Source organism: Nerophis ophidion, linkage group LG05 (genome assembly GCF_033978795.1).
Source record: "Nerophis ophidion isolate RoL-2023_Sa linkage group LG05, RoL_Noph_v1.0, whole genome shotgun sequence".
Classification (NCBI taxonomy): Eukaryota; Metazoa; Chordata; class Actinopteri; order Syngnathiformes; family Syngnathidae; genus Nerophis; species Nerophis ophidion.
The window spans coordinates 2,148,554-2,163,757 of NC_084615.1; the positions used below are offsets into that span (position 1 = coordinate 2,148,554).

Below are 15,204 nucleotides of genomic sequence, written 5' to 3' on the forward strand. Positions count from 1 at the left end.
TTTGCAAATCATTGTATTCTGTTTATATTTACATCTAACACAATTTCCCAACTCATATGGAAACAGGGTTTGTATTAACTGCAACATGTTTTGTTCGGTGTTTGAAAAAGAAAACAGTCCTAAATGGTCTTTATTTTTAAGTTATTGTGCAATGATTTAGCAGTACAGCCCACTTGGGAATAGATTTTCCTCCATGTGGCCCCTGAGCTAAAAAGAGTTTGACAGGTGTTGTATTTAGGAAACTCATGGTATCATCAAAAAAGACAAGAGAAGAATGTGAGGTAAACGTGTGTAAAATAATTTAATAAATAAAACATCCGGGGTGAACGTAAACATTTGACATACATGATGATATCAAATAAAAGGCTCCACTATGAAGTGCGTGTAGAAATGTGCTGACCTTACCAGAGCCCCCAACAAGTGTGATATACTGAGGCCTACAGTCAATGTGGTGCATCTCCAACTAAAAAAGGTGACACGAAGAAGAAGTGGCAGGCATGCAAGCCCCTTCTGGCCGACATGGAATAGTAGTAGCAAGCGCACTTTCACTTACAACCACAGCATCTCTTTTCAGAGTAGAAACATGCCTTGGTCTTCAAAAAGTGAATTGTATACAAACACAAATAACTGCATTCAGTGTCAATCATCACAGTTGACCTCTGTCTTCTTTCAATCTAATCTCATTTCTCCTTCCTGCCTGTTCATAGCTACACTTTTGTCATGGCAATACTGACCTTTCAGGAAGTTTGTTCAACAAACTAACATCTTACTTTAATTGGACTTGGTATAACATCTAAATGGTAACCATGCAGTGGAACCTCAAAAGTATGCCAGCTTGGGGTTCAACCAATTAGAAGTTAAATGTGCCGACCATCATCGAGAATTAAACCCCACACCTTTGTATTACATTTACACTCATCTACCTTAAGTGATCATACTTTTTCTTTAGCTTTTTAATGCAGTCGGGTACCAGTGTTGGCAAAGATAAAAAGTGTGATGGTAACCATAGAACTTGAAATGGACAATGGCATGGAGGAGATGTTCTGGCTGCTCAGCACAATGAGAGCAATGCAATTACTTTCACATATAGATATATATATATATATACATATATATATATATATATATATATATATATAAAACTTAACTTTGACAGCCCTAATATATACACATACATATATTTACACGTACATACATATACCCATATAAACTCAATCTATGTATATATGTGTGTGTGTGTGTATATATACATATATATATATATATATATATATATATATGTATATCTATATCTATATATATATATATATATATATATATATATATATATATATATATATATAGAGTCTTGTGTCACCAAAGTAGGAATGGTTATCTTTCACATTTGAATCGATACAGTACCAATTCCCGACAGCTGGGAGTTGATACCGGTACTAATCTGTATGTTCATGTGTTAATTACCGTTAATTTGTTTTATAGTAAAATCAAAATATTTATTTAACCGTGAGCTGATAACTGTGCTGTCCATCTTGTTTTTGTATTCCACTTTTGGGTCTCATTTGCAAGTATTATATAGCAGACTTTGCATGCAGTTGCATTTTCAAGATGTCCGATGGTAGTAGGGTACAGGCTATGGTGATTTGCCTCGCCAGGAAGTAGTCTTTATGACATTAAGTTGAATGTCTGTCTAGCGTTATGCTGCGCTGCACAAAGTGTTTGAACTGTAAGTATTGTATTTATTACACACCAGATCGTAACATGTATCTTAATTGTAGTTTTCATTAACACATTTGTAGGTGTTGAAACTGCCATGTGCGTTTTGAAAAGTCGAAACTTACTGTACGTTCGAGCAAGTCATACTTGCTTTGTTGCCACGGAGAATTGAAACATTACCTCGAGGCAGTTGGACCGAGTCAGCTATGACTGCCGGACTGAAGACAAAACATTCCCCTCATGCTTTTATTTTGTATCACTTTTATGCAGATGAATGCCAAATTTATATGCCGATTTCAAAAAGCCACGGCCCCCTGACACCCCTTCTTAACTGTCTATGTGACGTCAAGGCTTGGTTAGCACACAATTATTTAATAATGAATGAGGGAAAAACGGAAATTTTAGTTTTATGTCCGGCCCTCACTGACTTGGGACCATTGCAACATGATGTGTGTCCCAAAGTCACCAGCCTGGGCGTCACTATAGACAGCCATTTTAAACTAGACAAACAAGTCAATGGCGTTTTAAAATCGTGTTTTTATCACCTTCGTCTTTTAGTAAAGGTTAAACCGTTTTTTGAAGAAGTGGTGCATGCTTTTATTTGAAGTCCCCTGGACTACTGCAATGCACTTTATGCTGGCATTAGCCAAAAAGCTCTCTCCCGGTTGCAGTTAGTCCAGAAGGCGGCAGCTGGACTTTGAACAGGGGCCAGGAAACCACAGCATAGAACCCCAATTCTTCAGAGTTTGCACTGGCTCCCTGTTCATTTTAGAATTGATTTTAAAACATTGCTGTTTGTTTTTAAATCTTTACATGGACTGGCACCTCAGTATATCTCAGACCTCATCCAAATTTACATTCCTGTGCGCGCTCTGAGGTCCGAGAGCCAGTTCCAGCTCGTGGTGCCCAAGACCAGACTTAAGACCAGGGGAGACAGGACCTTCTCTGTGGTCGGCCCTAAGCTCTGGAACACTCTGCCCCTCCATGTTCAAACTGCTTCCACAGTGGACTCTTTTAAGTCTCGTCTTAAGACCCACTTTTATTCTTTGGCTTTTAACACTACGTGAGTTGTGTGGTCCTCTGTCCTCTGTGTTTTTTATACTTTGATTTTTATTTTACTGTTTTAATTGATTTTACCCTTTAAAATTGTTTTTAATCATATTTGTGTTATATTGTTTCGATTGGTTTTATTTTTTGTTTTATTCAGTCATTGGTGGAGCATAATATTGTTTTTAACATGGCTGTGCAGCACTTTGGAAACGTTATTGTTGTTTAAATGTGCTATATAAATAAAGTGGATTGGATGAATGCTGCTTGAATGCTTTCTTTTGCTGCCAAATGTTTGAGTTGACCGAGTGCAACAAGACATGACGTCACGTGCAACACAAGTATGTTTTTATGGCACTGTTTGATTTTACTTGAATCGGTACTCGGTAGTAGACACGGAATTCGGTTGGTGTCTATATAAGGGAATTTGGTACCTATCCCTTAAAAGTGTGAGTAGTTTGACTTGATTTTAGCTTTATTGTACAGTGAGTATGATCAGTGTCAGAGCTTGGTCCGCATTGCTGGAAGTAAGTCAGACCCGTTTCCAGTGAGGGTTGGACTCCGCCAAGGCTGCCCTTTGTCACCCATTCTGTTCATAACTTCTATGGACGCATTCAGGGCGTTGAGGGGATCCGGTTTGGTGGTGCCAGGATTAGATCTCAGCTTTTTGCAGATGATGTGGTTCTGATGGCTTCATCTGACCGGGATCTTCAGCTCCCACTGGATCGGTTCGCAGCCGAGTGTGAAGCAACTGGGATGGGAATCAGCACCTCCAAGCCGGAGTCCATGGTTCTCACTCGGGAAAGGGTGGAGTCCCATCTCCGGGTTGGGGAGGAGACCCTGCCCCAAGTGGAGGAGTTCAAGTACCTAGGAGTCTTGTTCACGAGTGAGGGAAGAGTGGATCGTGAGATCGACAGGCGGATCGGTGCGGCGTCTTCAGTAATGCGGACGTTGTACCAATCCGTTGTGGTGAAGAAGGAGCTGAACCGGAAGGCAAAGCTCTCAATTTACCGGTCGATCTACGTTCCCATCCTCACCTATGGTCATGAGCTTTGGGTCATGACCGAAAGGACAAGATCACGGGTACAAGCGGCCGAAATGAGTTTGGGTCTCTCCCTTAGAGATAGGGTGAGAAGCTCTGCCATCCTGGAGGAACTCAAAGTAAAGCCGCTGCTCCTCCACATGGAGAGGAGCCAGATGAGGTGGTTCGGGCATCTGGTCAGGATGCCACCCGAACGCCTCCCTAGGGAGGTGTTTAGGGCACGTCCAACCGGTAAGAGGCCACGGGGAAGACCCAGGACACGTTGGGAAGACTATGTCTCCCGGCTGGCCTGGGAACGCCTCGGGATCCCCCGGGAAGAGCTAGACGAAGTGGCTGGGGAGAGGGAAGTCTGGGTTTCCCTGCTTAGGCTGCTGCCCCCGTGACCTGACCTCGGATAAGCGGAAGAAAATGGATGGATGTACAGTGAGTGTGGACCTTTGTTTTTATATGACTTAAAACATTGGTTGTAGAGTTAATTGTGTTTTTTATGATTAAATCCCAACAAATAAATTCACTTTAAATTATTTCCTACGCATAATTTTTTCCCCTGAAAATAAAATGACCTAGAAGTCGTCCAGCATCATTGGAGGTTCCACTATATTAACAATTTAATTATAATATTTATATAAATTTGAACAAGGCTTTTTTAATTCCTGCTAATACGTTTTGTGGAATGAACGGAGCATTTATTGGACTGAATGAACATCCAATGAGGACAACTATTGCCATGACGCGGATCATTCAGGTTGACTTTGCGTCCGAGGTGCCGACGTAACAGAGCTTAATAAACAAAGAGTGCTGCTGCTGACATGGCTTTCAAAGCTATATGCGAGGCTGGGTATCTTATTAATAACTATAATGCTCCTAACAACAACTGCTTCACATTTATAACCGTGTCAGCTGTACAGTGTACTCAGATATCACCTTTTTAAAGGAATGGTCATCAGTTTAAATCCGCAAAGGAGACTTTTTCTCTTGACTGTGCGATACCTTTACTGCAGTGGAGAGTCGATGGCAGCATCTGCTTTTGCTGATCTTTTCCTGTGAGGGGGACGAGTACATGATAGGTGTTAGCGCTGTTTCTCAGAATAGGAGAGAAGGTATATCGTGATAATGGCACAAACCTTTCAATGGACTTTCAATGAATGCACAAACCACATTAGACCCACTGACTTGATTACACAGCATGCACAGCTTTTACTAGGGGTGTAACACTATCAAAATCTCACGGTATGATACGGTATTATGCGGTATAGCTCGGGTGGTAGAGCGGCCGTGCCAGCAACTTGAGGGTTGCGGGTTCGATCCCCGCTCCCGCCATCCTAGTCACTGCTGTTGTGTCCTTGGGCAAGACACTTGACCCACCTGCTCCCAGTGCCACCCACACTGGTTTAAAAGTAAAAAATAGATATTGGGTTTCACTATGTAAAGCGCTTTGAGTCACTTGAGAAAAAGCGCTATATAAATATAATTAACTTCACTTATTATCATGGTAATAAGGCCACGGTACTATATTGTGGTATATGTCCGAAATAAGATTATTTAAAAATGTTAGACAGGAATGTTTAATATAGCACACTTGCTTAAACTGAACACAATTGAATCATATTTATTACAAACCCCGTTTCCATATGAGTTGGGAAATTGTGTTAGATGTAAATATAAACAGAATACAATGATTTGCAAATCCTTTTCAAGCCATATTCAGTTGAATATGCTACAAAGACAACATATTTCATGTTCAAACTCATAAAAATTTATTTTTTTGCAAATAATCATCAACTTTAGAAATTGAGACAAAAAAGTTGGGAAATGTGGCAATAAATACTGATAAAGTTGAGGAATGCTGATCAAACATTTATTTGGAACATCCCACAGGTGTGCAGGCTAATTGGGAACAGGTGGGTGCCATGATTGGCTATAAAAACAGCTTCCCAAAAAATGCTCAGTCTTTCACAAGAAAGGATGGGGCGAGGTACACCCCTTTGTCCACAACTGCGTGAGCAAATAGTCAAACAGTTTAAGAAGAACGTTTCAAATTTAGGGATCTCAACATCTACGGTCCATAGTATCATCAAATGGTTCAGAGAATCTGGAGAAATCACTCCAGGTAGGCATGGCCGGAAACCAACATTGAATGACCGTGACCTTTGATCCTTCAGACGGCAGTGTATCAAAAACCGATATCAATCTCTAAAGGATATCACCACATGGGCTCAGGAACACTTCAGAAAACCACTGTCACTAAATACAGTTGGTTGCTACATCTGTAAGTGCAAGTTAAAACTCTACTATGCAAAGCAAAAGCCATTTATCAACAACATCCAGAAACGCCGCCGGCTTCTCTGGGCCCGAGATCATCTAAGATGGATTGATGGAAAGTGGAAAAGTGTTCTGTGATCTGACGAGTCCACATTTCAAATTGTTTTTGGAAATATTCGACATCGTGTCATCCGGACCAAAGGGGCGAGCGAACCATCCAGACTGTTATCGACGCAAAGTTGAAAAGCCAGCATGTGTGATGGTATGGGAGTGCATTAGTGCCCAAGGCATGGGTAACTTACACATCTGTGAAGGCACCATTAATGCTGAAAGGTACATACAGGTTTTGGAACAACATATGCTGCCATCTAAGCGCCGTCTTTTTCATGGACGCCCCTGCTTATTTCAGAAAGACAACGCCAAGCCACATTCAGCACGTGTTACAACAGCATTGGTACTTTCCTGGCCTGCGTGCAGTCCAGACCTGTCTCCCATCGAAAATGTGTGGCGCATTATGAAGCGTAAAATACGACAGCGGAGACCCCGGACTGTTGAAGGACTGAAGCTCTAAATAAAACAAGAATGGGAAATAATTCCACTTTCAAAGCTTCAACAATTAGTTTCCTCAGTTCCCAAACGTTTATTGAGTGTTGTTAAAAGAAAAGGTGATGTAACACAGTGGTGAACATGCCCTTTCCCAACTACTTTGGCACGTGTTGCAGCCAGGAAATTCTAAGTTAATTATTATTTGCAAAAAAAAGTAAAGTTTATAAGTTTGAACATAAGTTTGAACATGAAATATGTTGTCTTTGTAGCATATTCAATTGAATATGGCTTGAAAAGGATTTGCAAATCATTGTATTCTGTTTATATTTACATCTAACACAATTTCCCAACTCATATGGAAACGGGGTTTGTACTACAAACATTAATTTTTAAGTGCAAATAATTGTGCAAGGACATCCACTGTTTCAGGAAATATATATGAAAAAAAACCTTACAGTTGAGTGTCTTTAAAGTGAGAATGTTAACATCCAGTGTAAAACAATAATGTTCACCTTAGTGTCTTTCAACTTTTACTTTATGAGGAGCAGCGTCCTTCACAGTGGACATGTTTTAGAACCTATGTCAAAGTCAAGGCCCGCAAATTAATTATCTGTGGCCCCCAGCATGATATTTGATTAGTATTAGAACCGGCCCGCAGGCCACAGCCGCCTGCTGCTGTTTTGCATGCACCAATACTCCATCAGTGTTGGCGCTAGGAATTTTCAAAATGGGGCCCCAGGGACTCCATCAAGTCCTAAAAATGGGGTCCCGTTGTACATTTTTGGGGTCCCACTTTTTTGTAACCGTTGTCAAAACAAATGACAGGCATGACATTGGCGTATTACACTAAAACACTGATGACTATGTGTACCGTACTATAGTGTGGTCCGTGTGGGGATTACCTCCGACCAGTCTTGGGCCGGCCGCTCTTGCTACTCTTAGAGGTTTTAGGCCTCTCTAGTTTCATCAGTGACTGTTGCATGCTCTCTTCTGTGTAAGCCAGGTACACATAGGACAGGTCCACCTCAAACGGCTGCAGAAGGAAGGATAACACAGAAAAGACAAAAGTTCAGATGAAAAGTAACAGGTACATGTGTCAATCATATTCTAAAAAGTAGAGGGCAAAACCTACATCTTTTTCTTTTTTGCCAGGCGCAGGGGTCTGTTTTCTCATATTGTTGCCAGTGAAAGCCACACATTTCTGACAAAAACAAAGATAAAAATTAACCTGACCAGAGCACAAAATCAATAGTGCCTAAGTGCCCGTACACAAATTACATTTAATGATAAACAAACCATTCAATGATATACAAACCAATAACCATAACCTGCTTTTATAAAGATATTGATGGTCACTTTTGATTGACATTAAGGTATTAATAAAAATTTTATTATTGTGCATATGGTGGTGTAGAACAGCCCTGAATCATAATGACAACTGTTTAGGTAACCACATTATACGGTTAAATGATATACAGTGTCAATAAAAGTACCAGGTAAATGTATGCTTTATATGAAATCTGATCAAAACAACAGCTCACCAGCTGCCATTCTCCAATGCCTTCATTCCAGTGCACAAAATTCTCAATCATTTCCTACAAGGAAAAAACAAGAAATGTAGAAGTGAGTGAGAAGCATCATCTTCACTTCATTAATTTGACATTTAACTGACCAAATGTACTTAAAATTTGTTTGGCCTAAAGATGTGTTGTTAAGGCCTACTGAAATGAGATTTTCTTATTCAAACGGGGATAGCAGCTCCATTCTATGTGTCATACTTGATCTCATTTCGCGATATTGCCATATTTTTGCTGAAAGGATTTAGTAGAGAACATCCACGATGAAGTTCGTAACTTTTGGTCGCTAATAAAAAAGCCTTGCCTGTACCAGAAGTAGCAGACGATGTGCGCGTGACGTCACGGGTTGTGGAGCTCCTCACATCCGCACATTGTTTACAATCATGGCCACCAGCAGCGAGAGCGATTCGGACCGAGAAAGCAATGATTTCCCCATTATTTGAGCGAGGATGAAAGATTTGTGGATGAGGAAAGTGAGAGTGAAGGACTGGAACAAAAAAAAAAAGGCTATACAGTGTGAGCGATTCAGATGTTATTAGACAAATTTACTAGGATAATTCTGGAAAATCCCTTATCTGCTTATTGTGTTACTAGTGTTTTAGTGAGATTATATGGTCGTAACTGTATAACCTGAAGGTCGGCCCCGCACCTTTCTTCAGCACCAGTCGACGGGTGGTGGCGATGCCCATCTCTGCCCTTCGCAAGGGACCTTCTTCTAAACACGATCTGTCGAAATGATCGCTGCATAATACACTGTACTTTGTGAGTGTGGTCCAATCCAACCGTGTTCGCTTGACCGCTGTGTTCCATAGTAAAGCTTCACCGTCATCTTTCGGGAATGTAAACAATGAAACACCGGCAGTGTTTGTGTTGCTAAAGGCGGTCGCAATACACCGCTTCCCACCTACATCTTTCTTCTTTGACGTCTCCATTGTCAATTGAAAAATTTGCAACAGATTCAGCAACACAGATGTCCAAAATAGTGTGGAATCATGCGATGAAAAGAGGTGACTTATAACTGAACGGTGCTGGCACAAAATGTCCTCTACAATGCGTGACGTCACGCGCACGTGTCATCATACTACAACATTCTAGCATGATACTTCCGCGCGAAATTTAAAATTGCAATTTAGTAAACTAAAGCGGCCGTATTGTCATGTGTTGCAATGTTAATATTTCATCATTGATATATAAACTATCAGACTGTGTGGTGGCTAGTAGTGGCTTTCAGTAGGCCTTGAAGTACAAGAACAAACAATAAGACAAGTGTTAAGGACCTGGTAATCCTGAGGAATAAAGTTGTCGATGATCAGCATTTGGAGTCGCAGCTCTCGGCTGAGTTGGCGGATGTTCTCCAGGAGGCCCTCGATCTCTCTGTGGTGTTCTTGTTGCAGATCTGCCAACTAAGAAACACAGCTCTATAAACAATGAGGCAAAAAGACGTATAATTTTTCACCCTACACTTTATGGCATTAACCAGAGGCTCCACCAATTCAGAAAGTTATGACTCGACTTGCATTTGTTTGTTTAACGGCATAACTTAAACACTATTGATCACTAGGGATGCATAGTTAGAATTTTATCGATATTATACCCTTATTCATATCAGTATTTATCGGTACTATACGTCAGTGGTTCTCAACCTTTTTTCAGTGATGTACAACCTCTGAAATTTTTTTTAATTCAAGTACCCCCTAATCAGAGCAAAGCATTTTTGGTTGAAAAAAAAGAGATAAAGAAGTAAAATACAGCACTATGTCATCAGTTTCTGATTTATTAAATTGTATAACAGTGCAAAATATTGCTCATTTGTAGTGGTCTTTCTTGAACTATGTGGAAAAAAAGCTGTAAAAATAACTAAAAACCTGTTGAAAAATAAACAAGTGATTGAATTATAAATAAACATTTCTACACAGAGAAGTAATCATCAACTTAATCTTTTGGGGATTGTAATAGAGATCCATCTGGATTCATGAATTTAATTGTAAACATTTCTTCACAAAAAAAGAAATCTTTAACATCAATATTTATGGAACATGTCCACAAAAATCTAGCTGTCAACACTGAATATTGCATTGTTGTATTTCTTTTCAGCTTATGAACTTACATTCATATTTTGTTGAAGTATTATTCAATAAATATATTTATAAAGGATTTTTGAATTGTTGCTATTTCTAGAATAAATTACAAAAAAAACTCACTAACCCCTTGGCATTGATTGATTGAAGTAGATTGCACAGTACAGTACATATTCTGTACAATTGACCACTAAATGGTAACACCCCAATAAGTTGTTCAACTTTTTTTAAGTCGGGGTCAAAATAAACAAGTGTGTACCCCCATTTGAGAACAACTGCTCTATGTAATTAGTGTGAATAAAGATGTTACAAAAATGCATTTTTGTTACAATGTTCAAATTGTCACAAAATGTTAACAAAGGCTAATAACTCATTCAAATATGTTTGCAATGCTGTTGTGTCATCATTTTGTAAACACCACAAAGATCCATCACTGTGTTTCTATTCATTACAATTACACACAGCTGGGAATATTATGCATGCAGGCAAAGCACAAAAATCACAAACTCTATATCATATCATAATTCATATCATTCGCCATGTCTTTTTTTAGGCGTTGAAACGTCACCTAAATGAATGTGACACTGTGCGTTATAAAAGAAATGTACCAATAGCAATATCATTATCATTAGGAAGCGGTACTCTGTATACATCACCCCAGAACATTATGGAGATATGTGGTATGGTCCACAGAAGAAAGAAACTGTCAAATTGTCATGCAAATCTAGATAGTGTGTGTGGAAATATTATTTATCAGAAAATGTGACAATGGGATCCAAAAAGATAACATACTTAGCTCCCACCTACAAGACAAGTGTTCAGCTATGACGAAGGATTCCGCTCATTCGGTAGATGTGTTTGAAGAAATTGACAGAGTGTCACTGACTGCTGCCTTCCTACGTGTTACTTCTGCATACATAAGTGTTACTTACATCTGTGTACATAAGTGTTATTTCTGCGTACACAAGTGTTACATCTGTGTATATAAGTGTTATTTCTGCGTACATAAATGTTACTTACATCTGTGTATATAAGTGTTATTTCTGCATACATAAGTGTTACTTACATCTGTGTATATAAGTGTTATTTCTGCATACATAAGTGTTACTTACATCTGTGTATATAAGTGTTATTTCTGCATACATAAGTGTTACTTACATCTGTGTACATAAGTGTTATTTCAGCATACACAAGTGTTACTCACATCTGTCTATATAAGTGTTATTTCTGCGTACATAAGTGTTACTTACATCTGTGTATATAAGTGTTATTTCAGCATACACAAGTGTTACTCACATCTGTGTATATAAGTGTTATTTCTGCGTACATAAGTGTTACTTAAATCTGTGTATATAAGTGTTATTTCTGCACACATAAGTGTTACTTACATCTGTGTACATAAGTGTTATTTCTACCCACATAAGTGTTACTTACATCTGTGTACATAAGTGTTATTTCTACCCACATAAGTGTTACTTACATCTGTGTACATAAGTGTTATTTCTGTGTACATAAGTGTAGTACTTACATCTGTGTATATAAGTGTTATTTCTGCATATATAAGTGTTACTCACATTTGCGGACATAAGTGTTACTTACATCTGTGTATATAAGTGTTATTTCTGCACACATAAGTGTTACTTACATTTGTGTACATAAGTGTTATTTCTACCCACATAAGTGTTACTTACATCTGTGTACATAAGTGTTATTTCTGTGTACATAAGTGTAGTACTTACATCTGTGTACATAAGTGTTATTTCTGCCCACATAAGTGTTACTTACATCTGTGTACATAAGTGTTATTTCTGTGTACATAAGTGTAATACTTACATCTGTGTATATAAGTGTTATTTCTGCATATATAAGTGTTACTCACATCTGCGGACATAAGTGTTACTTACATCTGTGTACATAAGTGTTATTTCTGCGTACATAAGTGTTAATCACATCTGTGTATATAAGTGTTATTTCTGCACACATAAGTGTTACTTACATCTGTGTACATAAGTGTAGTACTTACATCTGTGTATATAAGTATTATTTCTGCATATATAAGTGTTACTCACATCTGCGTACATAAGTGTTATTTCTGGGTACATAAGTGTTACTTACATCTGTGTACATAAGTGTTATTTCAGCATTCATAAGTGCAGTACTTACATCCGTGTATATAAGTGTTATTTCTGTGTACATAAGTGTTACTTACATCTGTGTATATAAGTGTTACATCTGCATACATAAGTGTTACCTGCATCTGCGCACATAAGTGTTACTTACATTTGCGTACATAAGTGTTACTTCTGCGTACATAAGTGTTACTTCTGCGTACATAAGTTACTTATGTATGCACAAGTTACTTCTGCGTGCATAAGTTGCTTCTACGTGCAAAGGTTATTTCTACGTATGTAGGTTACTTCTACGTACATAAGTTACTTTTGTGTACACAAATGTAACTTCTGTTTACACAAATGTTAATTCTGCATATGCCAGTGTTACTGACATCTAATTTTGTAAGTGTTACTTCAGCATACATAAGTGTTACTTACATCTGCGTAAATAAGTGTTACTTACATCTGCGTAAATAAGTGTTACTTACATCTGCGTACATAAGTGTTACTTACATCTGCGCACATAAGTGTTACCTACATCTGCGCACATAAGTGTTACCTACATCTGCGTACATACGTGTTACCTACATCTGCGCACATAAGTGTTACCTACATCTGCGTACATACGTGTTACCTACATCTGCGCACATAAGTGTTACCTACATCTGCGCACATAAGTGTTACCTACATCTGCGTACATAAGTGTTACCTACATCTGCGTACATAAGTGTTACCTACATCTGCGCACATAAGTGTTACCTACATCTGCGTACATAAGTGTTACCTACATCTGCGCACATAAGTGTTACCTACATCTGCGTACATACGTGTTACCTACATCTGCGCACATAAGTGTTACCTACATCTGCGTACATAAGTGTTACCTACATCTGCGCACATAAGTGTTACCTACATCTGCATACATACGTGTTACCTACATCTGCGCACATAAGTGTTACCTACATCTGCGTACATAAGTGTTACCTACATCTGCGCACATAAGTGTTACCTACATCTGCGTACATAAGTGTTACCTACATCTGCGCACATAAGTGTTACCTACATCTGCGCACATAAGTGTTACCTACATCTGCGCACATAAGTGTTACCTACATCTGCGTACATACGTGTTACCTACATCTGCGCACATAAGTGTTACCTACATCTGCATACATACGTGTTACCTACATCTGCGCACATAAGTGTTACCTACATCTGCATACATACGTGTTACCTACATCTGCGCACATAAGTGTTACCTACATCTGCGTACATAAGTGTTACCTACATCTGCGCACATAAGTGTTACCTACATCTGCGTACATAAGTGTTACCTACATCTGCGCACATAAGTGTTACCTACATCTGCGCACATAAGTGTTACCTACATCTGCGCACATAAGTGTTACCTACATCTGCGTACATAAGTCTTACTTACATCTGGGTACATAAGTGTTACGTTTGCATACCTAAGTGTTACTTCCGCGTACATAAGTGTTACTTTTGCATACATAAGTGTTACTTCTGCGTGCATATGTTACTTCTGCGTGCATAAGTTACTTTTGTGTACACAAATGTTACTTTTGTGTACACAAATTTTACTTCGGTTTACACAAATTTTACTTCGGTTTACACAAATTTTACTTCGGTTTACAGAAATGTTACTTCTGCGTATGCCAGTGTTACTTCTGCGTATGCCAATGTTACTTCTGCGTATGCCAATGTTACTTCTGCGTATGCCAATGTTACTTCTGCGTATGCCAATGTTACTTCTGCGTATGCCAATGTTACTTCTGCGTATGCCAATGTTACTTCTGCGTATGCCAGTGTTACTTCTGCGTATGCCAGTGTTACTTCTGCGTATGCCAGTGTTACATCTGTGTACTGTAAATATTACTTCTACGTACATAGGGATGGGACCAGATTAGTTATTTTTTAGAGGCACCGGCCGAATTCTATCAGCACTGCTGGGTATTGATTCACGTAAAATCAAAAGGTGCGATATTTTGATACCTTTAATGTACTTGTGTGCTTTGGGTTGCGCTGCTCTGCTGGCTACCCAAACTCGTGCTGCTGCCCTTTCTTATGCCATTGAATTATTTTTTAAAGTGTTTTTAAGTGTATTATTTTAGGCTGTGTAACGCGATTGCAATACATTTGTGTTGGACAGACCAATATGGCGACCTTTGGACAAGAACTACTCTCGCGCCGATTGTCTGGGAATTGTTAGCGTCCTGTTTAACAGCTGCTCATTCACAAGCGGCGACGAAGCTGCCACTGTCACTTCAAAACCACACCACACTCTCTTAAGCAACTGAAGCAACCCCACCGGCTGAGCCGTCCAATGATTAAATAAATACAAGCGGCTACGGGAAGACAACGACGCAGAGACAGAAGCAGAGGCGGAAGGAGAGGGAGAATACGACAGCGTCGCCGGCGAAGAGCAAGTAGACCACCCCTTCCAGCAACAAACGGACGTCAGATAGCAAAAACAAAATGAAGGAACAAAGTTTGTTTAACATACACAGAATCAAACATGGTGGTGTTAATGGAAACAGGTCTCCATGAAGATATTTTGTGGACTCTCTCTTGGAGTGTTTTTTTCCTTTCATCCAAACAAACCGGTCAAGAAGAGTCATGAGGGCGGGGTTAGTCTGGGAATGTCAGCTGGTGTAGGAACAACACTGAGAGACTGTATGCATGGCCGATATAGAACTACTACACCTGTCACTGAGACCCTTTTTCTTCCTAAGAGTTTGAAAACGTTTTATTATGTGCTGTGATTTAAGTTCTTGGAATTGCAAACATGTATGCAAATTCAATATTAT

At 39.2% G+C, this 15,204-nt stretch overlaps 1 protein-coding gene across 1 annotated transcript in view; it reads right to left on the minus strand.

The window, feature by feature from the left end:
* Nucleotides 1–277: 277 nt before the first annotated feature.
* kif3a (kinesin family member 3A) overlaps nt 278–15,204 on the minus strand; it is a 51,438-nt gene continuing 36,511 nt past the window's right edge. The window contains exons 13-17 of the mRNA XM_061899698.1: nt 9,465–9,590; nt 8,152–8,205; nt 7,743–7,811; nt 7,513–7,643; nt 278–4,843 (exon numbers count right to left, since the gene is read on the minus strand). Of these exons, the coding sequence (XP_061755682.1) occupies nt 4,795–4,843; nt 7,513–7,643; nt 7,743–7,811; nt 8,152–8,205; nt 9,465–9,590 (429 nt within the window). The 3' untranslated portion in view covers nt 278–4,794. The remainder of the gene's footprint in view (nt 4,844–7,512; nt 7,644–7,742; nt 7,812–8,151; nt 8,206–9,464; nt 9,591–15,204) is intronic.